Consider the following 18771-nt stretch of genomic DNA (forward strand, 5'->3'; position numbering starts at 1 on the left):
TCGCCACGAACCCAACCCAACCCACCATCCCACCCACCGTCCCGAACCAGCCAAACACAATCCAATCCCTCTCACCCGTCGCCAACCCACCCCCTTCCTTCATGTGCACGACCGGCCCACACGGAGGGACACACACGAGAGGCGAGATGCCCTCAATATAGCGAGCGGCATCACCTCCATCCAACACAGCGGCTCGTGATCAAATCCTAGCGGTGGCGTTCCTTCTCGCCCTCCTCCTCCTCCTCTTCCCACCATAGCCACTCAACATTGTCCGACAGCTCGCGGTGACGAGGGTCGACGACGAGTAGGGAAGCTTCACATCGGCCGTAGATCTTCCTCATCAGCGTGTCGGCAACGCCAGCAATCATCATCGCATGCGAACTTTCGTGTCGCGGAGCCACGCAGCGTCACTGCTGGCTCTTCTCGACTTGAGAATTTGCTGTCAATAAGCGGCAGCGGCAGCAGCGGCGGCATCAATACCAACAGCTTTAACCACCACAGTGAAGATCACTTCTGCTGGTGGCGAGTCTACTGCTGTTGCTAATGTTAGTATATTGTGCTGCTAGTAGTAGTGTTAGTATATGCTGTTAGTGCTAGTAGTAGTGTTAGTATCTGCTAGTAGTAGTGTTAGTATCTGCTGCTAGTAGAGTTAGTATCTGCTGTTACTGCTGGCAGCAGCGTCAGCAGCTGCCGTGTGTGCTCGGAGTTGCCTCTGATCCGTTCGGGAGATTTAAATGGTGAGCAAGATGACTTTGGCCAGAACTGCTGCCACCATCTGCGCGGACGTGTTCTGCATCTTCTTGGGTGAGTGCAAACACTCTTCACACACACACGCGCGTGCACGTGTGAGGCACGGGGCGACCTGAATGTGTTGAACGTCGTCGGCGAATATCTTTGAACAGCGCCTTGAGACTCTCCCCAATGTCGATTGGGGCTTCGGATGAGTGTACACGACGCGGCGGCAAATGTATTCAAATATGCTGAAAATGCCCCCCCCCCCCCAATATATTGCTATAAAATAGATTTCTGTTTATATGATTGTGATTATGGTTGTACTTTATGAATCCCTAATCTCTGCCATTACATTACAATTAAACAAGAAATGGTAAAAAAGAAAAAACAGAGCAACGTAATACAATACACTATTAGACATTATTGTAAATTTTTAAAATTAATCCATCCCATGTGTTAGTAAAAAAATATATATTTTAGGCAGGAAATTCGTTTTTAAATATAGATTTTTTTTTCTGGGTCGGGACCACGAGACCCCCTGGAAGATTTGGTCCTCCCCCAATGTTGATTCCTGGCTACGGCCTTGTGGTGAAGTATGGTCACACGACACCCGAACAAATATGTCCGTGTAATGTTGCACGCATTGTGGTGGTGGTGGTGGTGCAGATGTACAACCAAATCACTCTGAAACTCGTGTCTCGGGAGCTAAGCAGACGTCGATTCTGGTTAACGCCGGGAAGGGCTGACTGCCCTGGCTTAGCAGCAGGTCTCGTCAGCGAGGCCTGCGAGCTGGCCAGGAGGTGACAGTGTTTTCCTGAATCTATCTGTGCGGAACTTATCACCCCGCACCCATAAAGCCGAACTCCCACTCCCCACGGAATCCATGGCCACAACATCCCGATGAAGCACGCAGCTCCCTCGATATTGAAGCAAAGATTGAAAATGCGTCTTGTAATCCGAAGAATGCGATGCATGTGCGTATAGTGTGAGGTGTGTGTGTGTGTACGAGGAGCGGTGGCGCAGTGATTAGCGTACTTCCCTGCGAACCTATGTAACGTACAAATGCGTTCGATTCGCGGATGGAATTCTATCGGAACCTTTCGGGGCCCTCCCCTAGGTCGACTCAGCCTCAAATGAGTACCCGGTGCGGTGTAAACATCGCCACTGGGGAGACAAAGGCGACCGGGCGTGGTGCTGGTCACCCACCCCCTCGTGTGCCGTTCCAGCTGTCATAGGTGCTCGCTAATAGCACTTGCCCCTCCAGTCTGTTAAGGCTACAAGGGGGATCTTTGTCTTTGTGCACGTGCGCAATTGTGTACACGCTCGTATGTATGTGTGTGTGCACGTGTGAATGTGTGTGTGTATGTGTGTGGGTCTGCCCCGTGACCTCCTGCCAGCGGGCGTTCGACACTTCACGTGGCCTCAAGGTGCACTTGGCCTGGCACAAGCGTCGTGGTGACGTCACCGCCACTTAGTGGCGAATGGCGGTTGTTGTTGTTGTGTATGTGTCTGTGTGTGCACGTGTGTATGTGTGTGTGTCTGTGTGAGTGTGTATGTATGTGTCTGTGTGTATGTCTGTGTGTATGTGTCTGTGTGTGTGTATGTCTGTGTGTGTATGTGTGTGTGTATGTGTCTGTGTGTGTGTATGTGTCTGTGTGGGGAGCGGTAGTGTAGCGGTTAGCGCGCTGCGCTATGAACCTGGCGACCCGGGTTCGATTCCCGCTCACGGCTAACACCAGTGACGATTATCTGAACCGGTCCTGGGCCTCCCCTAGGTCGACTCAGCCTTAAATGAGTACCTGGTGCGGTGTTGCAAACATCGCTACTGGGGAGACAAAGGCGGTCGGGCGTGGTACTGGCCACCCACCCCCCCGTGTACCGTTCCGGCCTTCATAGGTGCTCGCTAACAGCACTTGTCCCTACAGTCTGTTAAGGCTATACGGGGGATCTTTGTCTTTTTGTCTTTGTGTATGCATGTGTGTATGTATGTGTGTGTTTGTGTGTTTGTGTGCACGTGTGAATGTGTGTGTGCACGTGTGAATGTGTAACTGTGCACAGTGTTATGTCCACATGTGTGTAGCACGTGTGTCAATCTGTGTGTGTGTGTCTGTGTCTGTGTGTGTATGTATGTATGTGTGTCTGTGGGGAGCGGTGGTGCAGCGGTTAGCGCTACGCTGCGCTACGAACCCGGCGACCCGAGTTCGATTCCCGCTCACGGCCAACACCGGTGACGATTATCTGAACCGGTTCTGGGCCTCCCCTAGGTCGACTGCGCATCAAACGAGTAGCTGGTGCAGTGTGTAGTAAACATCGCCACTGGGGAGACAAAGGCGGCCGGGCGTGGTGTTGGCCACCCACCCCCTCGTGTGCCGTGCTGGCCTGCATAGGCGCTCTTTAACAGCACTTGCCCCTGCAGTCTGTTACAGGCTACACGGGGGAGCTTTGTCTTTTGTGCGTGTGCGTGGGGCGTGGTGCTGGCCACAGCCACCCACCCCTTCGTGTGCCCTGCTCCTCGCAACAAGCCTGGTGAAGGCGATACGGTGGAGCTTTCTGTGTCCACACGTGTGTCCCACGTGTGTCACACGTGTGTCACCGTCAGAATGCCATCGCGCGCGCGTGGGGAGCGGTGGCGCAGCGGTTAGCGCGGCGGTCCGAGTTCGATTCCCACTCACGAAGCCAGCATCGGTGCGCTGGCTGTCTTGAACCGGTCCTGGGCCTGCCCTGGGTCGACTCAGCCACAAACGATGCAATACAATCGGGGGAAGACAAAGGCGGTCGGGCGTGGTTGGTCATGGCTCGTGAGCCGTGCCTCCCAGCGGCAATAAATGCCAACCGCACTTGCCCCCGATTCCGTTGAAGGCTATACGGGGTGTGCATGGGGGGGGGGGGGAATTGTATCTTTGTCTTTGTTGGTGCTTTTCACCCAATTCGTACATCGCCCCCCACTGACTGTGACGCTGGGGGTGGTGGGGGTGGTGGTGGTGGTGGGAGTGGTGGGGGTGGTGCTGGGGGTAGTGGGGGTGGTGGCGGGGTGGTGGTGGGGTTGGTGGTGGGTGGTGGGGGTGGTGCTGGGGGTAGTGGGGGTGGTGGTGGGGTTGGTGGTGGGTGGTGGGGGTGGTGCTGGGGATAGTGGGGGTGGTGGATGGTGGTGGGGTTGGTGGTGGGTGGTGGTGGTGGGTGGTGGTGGGGTTGGTGGTGGGTGGTGGTGGTGGGTGGTGGTGGGTGGTGGGTGGTGGTGGGGTTGGTGGTGGGGGTGGTGGTGGGGGTGGTGCTGGGGGTGGTGCTGGGAGTGGTGGGGGTGGTGGTGGGGGTGGTGGGAGTGCTGGGGGTGGTGGTGGGGGTAGTGGTGGGGTTGGTGGTGGGGGTGGGGGTAGTGGTGGGGATGGTGGGGGGGGGGTTCGGCTCCCGAGATAATTGCATGACCTCACACAAATAAACACACCGCCAATGACACGTGACATGCGGATTAATTACCCCTCGGATAAACAGAGCCACGGGCCAATCGCTGGCGGCGGCCGCGTCCCCCAGCCCCCCCCTCCTCCTTAAATGTTGAACCCCCCTCCCCCCTCCGAGTGAGACGAGAGTAGAGATGTACACAGGAGATAAGCGATGTAGTGAGACGAGAGACGGGAGATGAGAAAAGTTCATTTGCATTTCTGGCCCTGCGAACTCGGTCACAAATTCACGATGCGGAGTCAGACTCTTTGTTTTAGACTCCGGGAGGAATGTGATGAGCTACGAATCTTTCTCTCCTTCACAGACGATGTCCACAGCAATAGCCCTAGCAATAGACTGCGCCCCTGCCGCAGGAACGTGGAATCTCCACCACTGGCTTCGGGAGACGTCCCCGACTCGGAGAAGTTGTCTCGAGGTCCCTGACCCGAATCACCGACCTCCCGGATTGTCAGACGAACTCTCCGACCCGAGTTCGATTCCCGCTCACGGCGAACACGGCTGACCATGACGTGAACCGGTCCTGTTAGGCCTCCCCTAGGTCGACTCGGCTTCAATACAGTAGCTGGTGACGTGGGTGTAAGCATCGCCACTGGGGAGACAAAGGCGGCCGGGCGTGGTGTTGGCCACCCCACCTCCCCGCTTGTGCCGTGCCGGCCTCAATGGGGCGCTGATCGCGAACAGCACTTGCCCCAGCGGCCCGTTTAAGGCTACACGGGGATCCTTCGTCTTTGTAACTTGACTGGAGCGTCTCTCTCCAGTCGGGAGAATGTTGCGAGTCAAAGGTCAAAGTGATTTCCTGCGCGCTCAAAGGAAGCATTGAGGGCATTGGTGCTCATCCAGTAGCGGTATGACGAGTTGAGGGGGGGAGGGGCAGGCAGGGGGGGGCTGCCTCGGCCCCCCCCCTCTCACCCCTGGTGGCCAAAGCTACGAGTTGCCCCCCCCCCCCCCAAGGATAACCACCGTGATATTTGTAATCAACAACAACAACAACGGTGTAAAAGGGCATAGAACTCCGTTACCGGCATATTGGTTCGACTGGGTACGCGTCAGCCACGTGGCAAAGAGGCGTCTCCCACTACGGGGCTGTGTGCAGATGTGAGAGGTCAGGGTGCCGGCGGTGGAAACTCCACGCTCCTGCGACGGGAGTTGGCGTCGTTGGAGGTCGAGATGGACGCAGCGAACTGGGGTGAGGTCACGTGCCCTCCCCCAACGACTCCGCCTCCCTGATTGGCTCAAATTAGGGGGGCGGTGACGGGACACCGGGGTCAGAGGTTAGGGGGCCTTTGTCGGCCATGCGTCATTATAACAACAACAACAACGACCATTTGAGTTTATACGACGTCTCGTGCCAACGCAAACAGAGTAACACGTAGAGGGGGGCTTACGCGACCAATATTACCCATAACGGGGGGGGGGGGGGGGGGAGTGGTTTGTTGGGTTAGATCGCGTCAATATCTAAATGTGTCGTTCAACCCGCCACCACCACCCAATTTAGTAAGGGGGTTTGGCACGTAAACGAAAACACGTGACCAAATTCGTTACTCGTAGAGCGCCACAAGGGTTGCGTGTTGGAGAGTGAAACCCACTGCGGCGTTTACACATCAACTACGGCGCTCGGCCAGGAGTAAAGACAGCAGTCTGATGATGGCGCGTTGATTACACGTGACAAACCTCACGAATTGGCGGTTCACGACACATATATTGACGACGCGATATTCCCCAAATACCCCGCTCCCCCGCCTCTATTACGGGTGAGCGGAGCAGCGTGGATCGCCCACGGACATTTCACCGTTCCGAAAAATAAAAATGTCGAGACCTCTCCAGCATCTCTACTTCTTGCGAAGAATGGAGGCCCGTTGCCCGGAACGTCGCCTAATGACAAGGCCGCACGCGCAGTGCTGCTGTTTGGTTCCTCCACCAGGAGGTGACGATCACTGCCCTGACTCTCGTTCTTCCACCAGGAGGTGACAATCACTGCCCTTGACTCTCGTTCCTCCACTAGGAGGTGACGATCACTGCCCCTGGTTCCCGTTCCTTCACTCAGGAGGTGACGATCACTGCCCTGGTTCCCGTTCCTCCACCAGGAGGTGACGATCACTGCCCCTGACTCCCGTTCCTCCACCAGGAGGTGACAATCACTGCCCTGACTCCCGTTCCTTCACCAGGAGGTGACAATCACTGCCCCGACTCCCGTTCCTCCACCAGGAGGTGACAATCACTGCCCCTGACTCCCGTTCCTTCACCAGGAGGTGACGATCACTGCCCCTGGTTCCCGTTCCTTCACTCAGGAGGTGACGATCACTGCCCTGGTTCCCGTTCCTCCACCAGGAGGTGACGATCACTGCCCCTGACTCCCGTTCCTCCACCAGGAGGTGACGATCACTGCCCTGGTTCCCGTTTCTCCACCAGGAGGTGACGATCACTGCCCCTGACTCCCCTTCCTCCACCAGGAGGTGACAATCACTGCCCCTGACTCCCGTTCCTCCACTAGGAGGTGACGATCACTGCCCCTGGTTCCCGTTCCTTCACTCAGGAGGTGACGATCACTGCCCCTGACTCCCGTTCCTCCACTAGGAGGTGACGATCACTGCCCTGGTTCCCGTTCCTCCACCAGGAGGTGACAATCACTGCCCTGACTCCCGTTCCTCCACCAGGAGGTGACAATCACTGCCCCTGACTCCCGTTCCTTCACCAGGAGGTGACGATCACTGCCCCTGACTCCCGTTCCTCCACCAGGAGGTGACAATCACTGCCCTGACTCCCATTCCTTCACCAGGAGGTGACGATCACTGCCCCTGACTCCCGTTCCTCCACCAGGAGGTGACAATCACTGCCCTGACTCCCGTTCCTCCACCAGGAGGTGACAATCACTGCCCTGACTCCCGTTCCTCCACCAGGAGGTGACAATCACTGCCCCTGACTCCCGTTCCTTCACCAGGAGGTGACAATCACTGCCCTGACTCCCGTTCCTCCACCAGGAGGTGACAATCACTGCCCCTGATTCCCGTTCCTTCACCAGGAGGTGACGATCACTGCCCTGACTCCCGTTCCTCCACCAGGAGGTGACGATCACTGCCCTGGTTCCTGTTCCTCCACCCAGGAGGTGACGATCACTGCCCTGACTCCAGTTCCTTCACCAGGAGGTGACAATCACTGCCCTGACTCCCGTTCCTCCACCAGGAGGTGACAATCACTGCCCTGACTCCAGTTCCTTCACCAGGAGGTGACAATCACTGCCCCTGGTTCCCGTTCCTCCACCAGGAGGTGACAATCACTGCCCTGACTCCCGTTCCTCCACCAGGAGGTGACGATCACTGCCCTGACTCCCGTTCCTCCACCAGGAGGTGACAATCACTGCCCTGACTCCCGTTCCTTCACCAGGAGGTGACAATCACTGCCCCTGGTTCCCGTTCCTCCACCAGGAGGTGACGATCACTGCCCTGACTCCCGTTCCTCCACCAGGAGGTGACAATCACTGCCCTGACTCCCGTTCCTCCACCAGGAGGTGACGATCACTGCCCTGACTCCCGTTCCTCCACTAGGAGGTGACAATCACTGCCCTGACTCCCGTTCCTCCACCAGGAGGTGACAATCACTGCCCTGGGCTCCTGTTCCTCCGTGCGGGCCAATCACCACAGCGGTGGCTTTGTGGAAGAGCCACCTGAAAAGGGGAGGTGGCGGTTTGCCAATTCGTTCGCATCGGCCACGTGAGTTATTGAGTTTACAGCGATGTCCTCCCGCGCGTGGTACCGATTTTGTTTTTTCTCTCTGCAGAGAAGGGCCAAGTGGGTGAGGGGCCAGACACCTTGAGCTGGGTTCGCGACCGGGCTACAGCCACGGTGTGCGATTAACCGCTGTTATTGTAACCACTGGAAAGCCTCAGTCATGAGTCTTTGTCAGGAGAGGCCCTGCTAGGATTCTGGCAGGAGGAGGCTTTTTTTATATGCGTGGATCCCACGTTGAGTGATTTTCTTTTAATAGACTCAGAGATAGTAGACGACTAGACTCGGTTCTTCAGTGGAGTGAGGGATTTTCGGCCCAGTCACCAATGACTGCACTACAGAAACACCACCAACACCACCACTAACACCACCACCACTACCACCACCAACACTACCACCACCAACACCACCAACACCACCACCAAAACCACCACCAACACCACAACCGACATCGACACTACCACCACCAACGCCACCAACACTGCCACCACCACCAACACTACCACCACCAACACCGACACTACAACCACCAACACCACCACCACGAACACTACCACCACCAATACCACCACCAACACCACCGACACCACCGACACCACCACCACCACCAACAGACAACCCCATCGCACTAAATTCGTGATTTCACATTTGGCAACATTCCAGCTCTGAGAGTGACAAAATGTTGGTTTAACCGTAAACCGCACCCTGCCGCACACAAAGACAAAGATCCCCCGTATAGCCTGAACGGACAGTTGGGACAAGTGTTGCTAGCGAGCCCTTACGAAGGCCCACTCGCACACATTCACAGTCCCGCGGGCACTCGTAGCCGAAGGGTCCCTGCGCTCAAAATTGCCCCGTGAGTTTGGGACATTTTGAGGCCACGGGTCAGTGGTGCTCATGGCTAGGGGTCAGAATAACCGTGGGCCAACCACAGCCGCATCGCCTCTACATAACAAAAGTCTCAGTCCCTTTTACACCTTTACATCATCCGTACCTAGTTTACACAACAAAGGCTCATTCAATGGACGCGGCAATGGACGCGTTCTTGCCACCAGTGGGGGGGGGGAGGGGGGCGATGACGTCGCTGCTTTTGTTCCCGATTTGAATTCACAGAGAGATTCAAGTCTGCTTTGACCCCCCCCCCCCCCCCCCATCTCTTCAAAGTGGCCTTTACCTTCTAAATTTGGAGTTTTCGTCACTGCAAGAATCCAAACTCTTTGGTTATTTCGGTAAAGTCACGTAGGTGAAAAATAATATATATATATAAAAATAATAAATAAATAAATCGCGACGTTTTGATTGCGACACAAGCAATCATCATCAGGTGTGAAAACCACAGCAAGGACATTTTTACTCTCCCACTTCAGTAAAAATGTCTTTGCTCTAGTTGTCACACCTGATGATGATTGCTTGTGTTGCAATCGAAACTTCGCGATTTATTTATTTATTTATTTTCACCTACGTGACTTTACCGAAAGAACCAAAGAGTATGAGATTTCCCTCTCTAATTTGGTCCATTGCCCCCCCCCCCGCCGCCTCCGGTTCTGTTTTTGTTTCATGCATTGCGCATTTGGGGGGGATCCGAGGATGGAAGGCCGCATAGTGCGTTGACATTTCTATCGCTGTAAGAATAGTTCGTACCGGTAGGAACCTCCTGGTTACACCAGCCCACAGGGGATTATTGTGTCCGTCCGTCCGTCGTGCATCCAAAAATGGGAGGGGTGGGGCTGGGTGGAGAGGGGAGGGTGGGGAGGGGCTGGGTGGGGAGGGGCTGGGTGGGGAGGGCTGGGTGGGGAGGGTGGGGCTGGGTGGGGAGGGGCTGGGTAGGGAGGGACTGGGTGGGTGGGAGGGGCTGGGTGGGGAGGGGCTGGTCACCCCGTGGTGCCCTTATAAAACTCAACGTTTAACCTACTCACGCCGGCTTGTGCCCGCCCTCACAGTCGGGAATATTTGCGGAATACACCACGCCCTGGCCGTTGACCCTAGCCATTGACCGAGCAACCCAACGTTCCTACCAGCTCCCTCCGCAGGAATGTGTTACCCTCTCTGGCAATACAACAATTTGTGTTAAGATGTTAACGCGCCAACCTGAAACCTTTTGCAAGGAATCCTGTCACTGCATTCACCACACAGACTCGTGGTGAACATGCAAAACAAACTGCAATGCTTTGGTGGTGTATGATGATGCATTATCTTTGTGCTGTACACCTTTTGGCGTCCTCTGGTCTAACACCGTTTGAGACGAGGCTCTAAAGAAAGCTGTCTCTGGTGTGGACCAATTAGTTTCAAAGACAATGAATCATCATAAACCACCAGAGCATTGTAGTTTTGTTTGCATGATCACCACGGGTCTGTGTGGTGAATGCAGTGACAGGATTCCTTGCAAAAGGTGTCAGTTTGGCGTGTTAACATCTTAACACAAACTGTTGTATTGCCAGAAAGGGTAAAAACCTATTCTTATATTTTGATGCTGGCAAGGGAGGCCCCATGATTGATATTATCGTCGCTGGAACTTAAATTGCTTCTTTGCCACCTTGCTGAGCGACTCTTGCAAACGAGGGAACGCTTCCGTGCCCGGGTCTTCCGAGTTTTTCTCTCGCGCCGTGGGTCCATCGTACACCAAAATAACAAACAAAAAAGTCAACTCGAAACTCGACAATTTGCCGCGTAATCATCCCGGTCGAGCAATTTTTTCGCGGAACTAAATGTGTTTTTTTTGATCGCACAAAAAATGACCATCACGATGCCTCCTCCTCCTCCTCCTCCGCCAGCGTTCCTGCCGGTCGCGGTGCTCTACCTGTCGGGCGCGGCGCCGTTCCAACGCGGCTTCTTCTGCGACGATGCCACCATCGCGTACCCGTACCGCGACAGCACCATCAGCAGCGGCACGCTCATGGCCGTGGGCTTCAGCCTCGCCCTGCTCAGCGTGAGTGGACCACCACCAGCGCCCTACACAACCTGCCCTCCCCCACCAACAGAGCGCAAGCCCCGGGCGCCGGTGCCATCGCTAGCGCCGGCGTTCGAGGTTGTGTGCACGTTGAACTTCTTTCGCACCGTACGTAGCCGACCGTGCTAATCGGTTCTAACGGAATTAGTTTTCAATCTAGATGATTTAAAAGTGATTTGCTTATATTGGAAGGAAGAACGTTCCAGACGGCCGCAGAAACGCATTTGAAAGCACGCGCTGCAGTGACCGTCCACTCAGCGGTACAGCTCTTTGTCAGAAGCAACCTGGCCACAAAAGATGGCTCAGCCAAGTGGCTTATCGCGTGGAAATGTAAAACATCAAAATGCTCTAGACGCGTGTGACGTCGCTTCTTAACGCGGAGGGGAAAACCGACGGACACGGAGAAAAATTCACACGGCCACGAAGAGAGAGACACCGCAAATTCCAAATATACAGCAGCAGCAGCAGGCGTCAGGGTCGGGTTCGAACCCGCGACCTCCTGTACACCAGGCGAGGTAGTTAACATCTCCGAGCCACCGTGATGATGGTGAGACACGAGCCGTGGACTTTCAGCCTTGGCCCTGCTGGGCGTGACCCTCACCGCCACCCACAGCACGTGACCCTCACCGCCACCCACACCACGTGACCCTCACCGCCACCCACACCACGTGACCCTCACCGCCACCCACACCACGTGACCCTCACCGCCACCCACACCACGTGACCCTCACCGCCACCCACAGCACGTGACCCTCACCGCCACCCACACCACGTGACCCTCACCGCCACCCACAGCACGTGACCCTCACCGCCACTCACACCACGAGACCCTCACCGCCACCCACAGCACGTGACCCTCACCGCCATCCACATCACGTGACCCTCACCGCCACCCACAGCACGTGACCCTCACCGCCATCCACACCACGTGACCCTCACCGCCACCCACACCACGTGACCCTCACCGCCATCCACACCACGTGACCCTCACCGCCACCCACAGCACGTGACCCTCACCGCCATCCACACCACGTGACCCTCACCGCCATCCACACCACGTGACCCTCACCGCCACTCACACCACGTGACCCTCACCGCCACCAACACCACGTGACCCTCACCGCCATCCACACCACGTGACCCTCACCGCCACCCACATCACGTGACCCTCACCGCCACTCACACCACGTGACCCTCACCGCCACCAACACCACGTGACCCTCACCGCCACCCACAGCACGTGACCCTCACCGCCACCAACACCACGTGACCCTCACCGCCACCCACACCACGTGACCCTCACCGCCACCAACACCACGTGACCCTCACCGCCACCCACACCACGTGACCCTCACTGCCACCAACACCACGTGACCCTCACCGCCACCCACACCACGTGACCCTCACCGCCACTCACACCACGTGACCCTCACCGCCACCAACACCACGTGACCCTCACCGCCACCCACACCACGTGACCCTCACCGCCACCAACACCACGTGACCCTCACCGCCACCAACATCACGTGACCCTCACCGCCACCCTCACCATGGGAGCAGCAGTGGCCCGGCTCGGCAACGTGCCGGCCCGGTGCGGCCAGAACAGCCGTGACCCGATCCCTCCCGCGTGTCTCCCCAATCTCTCCCCAATCTCCATCCTCTCCCCTCTCATCTCCTCCCTCCCATTCCCTCCCTCCCATCCCCTCCCCTCCCTCCCATCCCCTCCCTCCCCTCCCCTCCCTCCCATCCCCTCCCTCCCCTTCCCTCCCTCCCATCCCCTCCCCTCCCTCCCATCCCCTCCCCTCCCTTCCATCTCCTCCCTCCCATCCCCTCCCTCCCTCCCATCTCCTCCCTCCCCTCCCCTCCCTCTCATCCTCTCCCTCCCTCCCCTCCCCTCCCTCCCATCCTCTCCCACCCCCACCCCCTACACCAGATTGCGTGGGGAGAGTTCGTGAGCGTCCGCTACGGAGGGGATCGCCCGTGCTCCTCCTCCTCCTCGTCCACCGCCACCTCCGGCCCCCCGGCGATGTCGGGGGGAGGCCCCCTGCGGGACCCCCTCGCGGCCGCCCTCTACGCGCGCATCGGCAGCTTCCTGCTGGGAGCCGCCCTGAGCCAGGCGCTCACCGAGACGGCCAAGTTCAGCATCGGGCGCCTGCGGCCGCACTTCCTGGACGTGTGCCGCCCCAACGCGACGGCGCTCGGGGCCGAGTGCGCGGCCCACGTGGGCGGCACCCCCAGCTACGTGCAGGGGGAGCTGTGCACGGGGGAGCCGCACGTCATCCGAGAAGCCAGGTACACGCGCGTGTGTGCGTGTGCACGTGCGTGTGTGCATGTGTGTGTATGCACGTGCGTGTGTGTACGTGCGTGTGTGCGCACACGTGCGTGTGTGTGTGGACGTGCGTGTGTGGACGTGCGTGTGTGCACGTGCGTGTGTGTACACGTGCGTGTGTGCACGTGCGTGTGTGTGTACACGTGCGTGTGTGTGTGCACGTGCGTGTGTGTGCGCAGTGACGATTATCTGCACCCGTCCTGGGCCTCCCCTAGGTCGACTCAGCCTCAAATGAGTACCTGTTGCGGTGTGTAAACATTTCCACTGGGGAGACAAAGGCGGCCGGGCGTGGCGCTGGCCCCCCATCCCCTCGTGTGCCGTGTCGGTCTTCATAGGCGCTGCTCGCTAACGGCACTTTGTGGTGCACTTAGCCTGGCACAAGTGCCGTGGTGACATCGCGGCCGCTGGGTGGCGAACGGTGGTTGTTGTTGTTGTGGGTGGGGGAGGATTGGGTGGCTCGCTTGAAGCGTCGAAGGCTCATCTGCCGGCAGGAGGCCACCGGACACAGACCCCACGGACTCGTGGCAAACACTTTGCGTGGCCTCTCCCAAGAGCGTCGCAGACAGTGGAGTGTGTCCCGGCCTCCTGATGGGAAACGATAACGAGCGATGGGGCAAGCGGCCTCGCTCCACTCTGCATCACCCCCCTCCTTCCTACTTCTCCCCTCTCGGGATGTCCTCCCTCACCCCACCGTCTCAGCTCGCCATCTCGAGCACAATCCACCCACTCATCTTCTCTCGAAGTGCGTCCCGTCTGTGTCTTCACCATCCCTTCGCTCACACCCATCCATCCATCCATCCCTCCATCCCTCCATCCCTCCATACATTCATCCGTGCGGCGTGACGCCAATCTCCCCATCCATCTGTAGCTCGCGAGTGAAATGTTTCCCTCCACCCTCTCCCCCTTCCCTCGCAGCCACGAATCCCTCCCTCCACACATGCACGCCTCCTCCATACGTCCATCTCTCAATCCGTCTGCAGCTGAAGCAGATTCCCTCCCCTCCTCCCATCGATCCTCCCCTCCATCCATGCACCCCCCATCCATGGCATCCATCTCTCCCGCTTCTCCCATCCACTCACCCAAACATTTCACATTTCAAGAGTGGACGGGGGGGTGGGTGGGGGTTTCCCCCTTCCGTGGCTGGCCGTCTGGTTGCGTCATCCCTGGACGATCGTGCCAATGCCCCCCCCCCCCTCCAAGCTCGCGCGGGGGTCACGTGGTCACCAAGATTCCTTCTCAGCGAACGGAAAAAAATTTCCTCCTTCCACCACAACAAGACAAAGACCCCCCCCCCCCCGTGTAGCCTTAACAGACTGCTGGGGCAAGTGCTGTTAGCGAGTAGCAGCGGCTATGAAGGCTGGCACGGTGCACGAGGGGGTGGGGTGGCCTGCACCACGCCCGACCGCCTTTGTCTCCTCAGTGGCGATGTTTTTTTTACGCACCGCTCCCAGGTACTCATTTGAGGTCGAGTCGACCTAGGGGAGCCCCAGAAATGGTTTAGACAGTCGTCACGGGTGTTGGTGGCTGTGAGCGGGAATCGAACCCGGGTCGCCGGGTTCGTAGCTCAGCGCGCTGACTAGTGACCACTACACGACCGCTCCCCACACACAGCGCCACACACACACACACACCACTCACACACACCACCACTCACACAGACACACATACCACTCACACACACACCACCACCACACATACACACACACCACCACACACACCACACACACCACCACCGCACACACACCACACACACACCACTCACACACACAGCACTCACTCACACACACCACACACATACCACACACACCACCACCACACACACACATCACACACACACCACACACACACACCACACTCACACCACACACACACCACCACACACACCACACACACCACACACACACCACACACCACCACTCACACACCACACACACACCACACACACACCACACCACACACACACCACACACACACCACCACACACACCACACACACCACACACACATCACCAGCTGCACGGCTTGCTGTAGAGGCAGCACAGCGTGTGATGGATAAAGATCGTGACCACAGAGGGCAGCGTCCTTGTCCCCTCGTCACTGACCCCCTCTCCCTCCCCCTTATCCCCTCCCCTATCCCCTCGCCCTCCCCCTTATCCCCTGTCCCCTCGTCACTGACCCCCTCTCCCTCCCCCTTATCCCCTCCCCTATCCCCTCGCCCTCCCCCTTATCCCCTGTCCCCTCGTCACTGACCCCCTCTCCCTCCCCCTTATCCCCTCCCCTATCCCCTCGCCCTCCCCCTTATCCCCTGTCCCCTCGTCACTGACCCCCTCTCCCTTATCCCCTCTCCATCCTCTGTCACCTCTCCATCCCCTGTCCCCTCCCCTATCCCCTCTCTCTCTCCCCCCCCGCCACAGGAAGTCGTTCTACTCGGGCCATGCCTCCTTCTCCATGTACACCATGGTCTTTCTCGCCGTGAGTACCCGCAAAACAATATCATCAAACACAACAACAACAACATTATCAACCACAACATCAACAACCACAATATCAACCACAACACCATCAAGCACAACATTAACCACAACAACAACCACAATATCAACCACAACAACCACAACATCAACCACAACATCAAGCACAACATCAACAACCACAACATCAACAACCACAACCACAAAGTGGCGGTGACGTCACTATGGCACTTGTGCCAGGCGAGGTGCACCTTGGGGCCACACAAACACAAGACAAAGATTCCCCGTGTAGCCTGTGACTGTAGGGGCAAGTGCTGTTAGCGAGCACCTATGAAGGCCGGCGCGACACACGAGGGGGTGGGTGGCCAGCACCACGCCCGGCCGCCTTTGTCTCCCCAGTGGCGATATTTGCACACCGCACCAGGCACTCATTTAAGGCTGAGTCGACCTAGGGGAGGCCCACGACCAGTTCAAATAATCGTCACCGACGGTGGCCATGAGCGGGAATCAAACCCGGTGGGCCTGGTTCGTAGCGCGCTGACCACCACACACACCACGTGTACATCTGTGTTAAAGAGCTTCATAGCTCATCGGATTCCTCCTGCAGTATAAATATTCTGTTAGAGAGCGGTTGCCCAGGCGACACTGCGCGAGGTCACGTGGGAGGGGGTTCTAATCCGAATCACAGGTTAACTCAGCCCATCATCAAATTGCCTCAAGGGTTGTTAAAATCGAGTACCATTTTGTAGGTGAGAAATGGTTGTGGGGGAAGCGCGTGCCTCCAGTGCCTCGGGGGGGGGGGAGTGGTGTGGACATTCCACATTGCCATGACAAGGCCAAGTTAGCCACTCGCAAATCACCCAGATTGGAAACTCATTCCCTTAGAACTGCTTTGTGCGTCCAGTTCGTTGTCCCTTCCTCCGCGCACCTTCGATTAGCACGGCTGGCCACGTACGGTGCGAACGAAGTTCAACGTGAGCGAGCGAGAGAGCGTGAGAGCGTGAGAGAGAGCGTGAGAGTGAGAGTGAGAGAGCGTGAGAGTGAGTGAGAGTGAGAGAGCGTGAGAGTGAGTGAGAGTGAGAGAGTGAGAGAGCGAGAGCGAGTGAGAGAGCGTGAGAGCGAGAGAGAGTGAGAGAGCGTGAGAGCGAGAGAGCGAGTGAGCGTGAGAGTGAGTGAGAGCGTGAGAGTGAGCGTGTGAGAGCGTGAGAGAGTGAGAGCGAGAGAGTGAGAGAGCGTGAGAGTGAGTGAGAGTGAGTGAGAGTGAGAGAGCGTGAGAGCGTGAGAGAGAGCGTGAGAGTGAGAGTGAGAGAGCGTGAGAGTGAGTGAGAGTGAGTGAGAGTGAGAGAGCGTGAGAGCGTGAGAGAGAGCGTGAGAGTGAGAGTGAGAGAGCGTGAGAGTGAGTGAGAGTGAGAGAGCGTGAGAGTGAGTGAGAGTGAGAGAGTGAGAGAGCGAGAGCGAGTGAGAGAGCGTGAGAGCGAGAGAGAGTGAGAGAGCGTGAGAGCGAGAGAGCGAGTGAGCGTGAGAGTGAGTGAGAGCGTGAGAGTGAGCGTGTGAGAGCGTGAGAGAGTGAGAGCGAGAGAGTGAGAGAGCGTGAGAGTGAGTGAGAGTGAGTGAGAGTGAGAGAGCGTGAGAGCGAGTGAGAGAGCGTGAGAGTGAGTGAGAGTGAGTGAGAGTGAGAGAGCGTGAGAGTGAGTGAGAGCGTGAGAGTGAGAGTGCGTGAGAGTGAGTGAGAGTGAGAGAGCGTGAGAGCGAGTGAGAGAGCGTGAGAGCGAGTGAGAGAGCGTGAGAGTGAGAGTGCGTGAGAGTGAGTGAGAGCGTGAGAGTGAGCGTGTGAGAGCGTGAGAGAGTGAGAGAGTGAGAGTGAGAGCGTGAGAGTGAGCGTGAGAGAGCGTGAGAGAGTGAGAGAGTGAGAGTGAGAGCGAGAGACAGTGAGAGAGAGTGAGAGCGAGAGAGAGTGAGAGAGTGAGAGTGAGTGAGAGTGAGTGAGAGCGTGAGAGTGAGCGTGTGAGAGCGTGAGAGAGTGAGAGAGTGAGAGTGAGAGCGAGAGAGAGTGAGAGAGAGTGAGAGCGAGAGAGAGTGAGAGAGTGAGAGTGAGTGAGAGTGAGTGAGAGCGTGAGAGTGAGCGTGTGAGAGCGTGAGAGAGTGAGAGATTGAAAGTGAGAGCGAGAGAGAGTGAGAGAGAGTGAGAGCGAGAGAGCGAGTGAGCGTGAGAGTGAGTGAGAGCGTGAGAGTGAGCGTGTGAGAGCGTGAGAGAGTGAGAGCGAGAGAGCGAGAGAGCGAGAGAGTGAGTGAGAGCGTGAGAGTGAGAGCGTGAGAGAGTGAGTGAGCAAGAGAGCGAGTGAGCGTGAGAGCGTGAGAGTGAGCGTGAGAGCGAGCGTGAGAGAGTGAGAGCGAGAGAGTGTGAGAGCGTGAGAGAGTGTGAGAGTGAGCGTGAGAGCATGAGAGCGAGTGAGCGTGAGAGTGTGAGAGAGTGAGAGAGCGTGAGAGAGTGTGAGAGAGTGAGTGAGTGAGCGAGAGCGCCGCTTTTCACGAGCGCCGGTTTCCTGTTTGGGTCGGAGGAGCATCTGCAGCTGCAACAGAGACGTCTCATCCATCCCCTTCATCCCCTCCATCCCCTCTCCTCCATCCCCTCCATCCCCTCTCCTCCATCCCCTCCCGCCCGCTCGCCAACACCACCGCCTCGGAGTAGGCTCGGCACACGCTCTCGCAAAATATAAATAAACACGCAGCAACTTCGACTCAAAAGCTGAAGCAGCTGCTGCTGCCGGATGAGAGCCACGAACTCGACAAATGAGCGACTGAGCAAGCCGGAGAGAGCAGTCGGGACGTGGTGCAGCGTCGCAATGGAAGAGCGGGAGAACGAGAGAGAATGAGAGAGCGAGAGAGAGCGGCGAGACGGGCTGGGTGCAGATGCAGCACTTGCCGTATTAAAACATTACGTAGAAAACAGGGGGGCATAGACATAGAGGGGGTAGAGAGAGAGAGGGGGGGTAGAGAGAGGGGGGGTAAGAGAGGGGGGGGGGAGAGGGGGGTAGAGAGGGGGGGAGAGAGAGAGAGAGGGGGGGTAGAGAGAGAGGGGGGGGTAGAGAGAGGGGGGGGGGGGGTGAGAGAGAGG

General features: G+C 57.4%; 1 protein-coding gene across 1 annotated transcript; it reads left to right on the plus strand.

Moving 5' to 3' along the window:
- Positions 1 to 97: 97 nt before the first annotated feature.
- On the plus strand, positions 98 to 18621 carry LOC133359062 (phospholipid phosphatase 3-like). The gene is made up of 5 exons (XM_061577443.1): positions 98 to 804; positions 10682 to 10836; positions 12791 to 13149; positions 15600 to 15657; positions 18346 to 18621. Exons 1-5 carry the CDS (start codon positions 735 to 737, stop codon positions 18448 to 18450), a joined length of 747 nt encoding a protein of 248 aa, XP_061433427.1. The 5' UTR covers positions 98 to 734; the 3' UTR covers positions 18451 to 18621.
- Positions 18622 to 18771: the final 150 nt, after the last annotated feature.

This window comes from Lethenteron reissneri, chromosome 64, assembly GCF_015708825.2.
Source record: "Lethenteron reissneri isolate LAM-NWPU_2019-01 chromosome 64, ASM1570882v1, whole genome shotgun sequence".
In the NCBI taxonomy this organism is placed as follows: Eukaryota; Metazoa; Chordata; class Hyperoartia; order Petromyzontiformes; family Petromyzontidae; genus Lethenteron; species Lethenteron reissneri.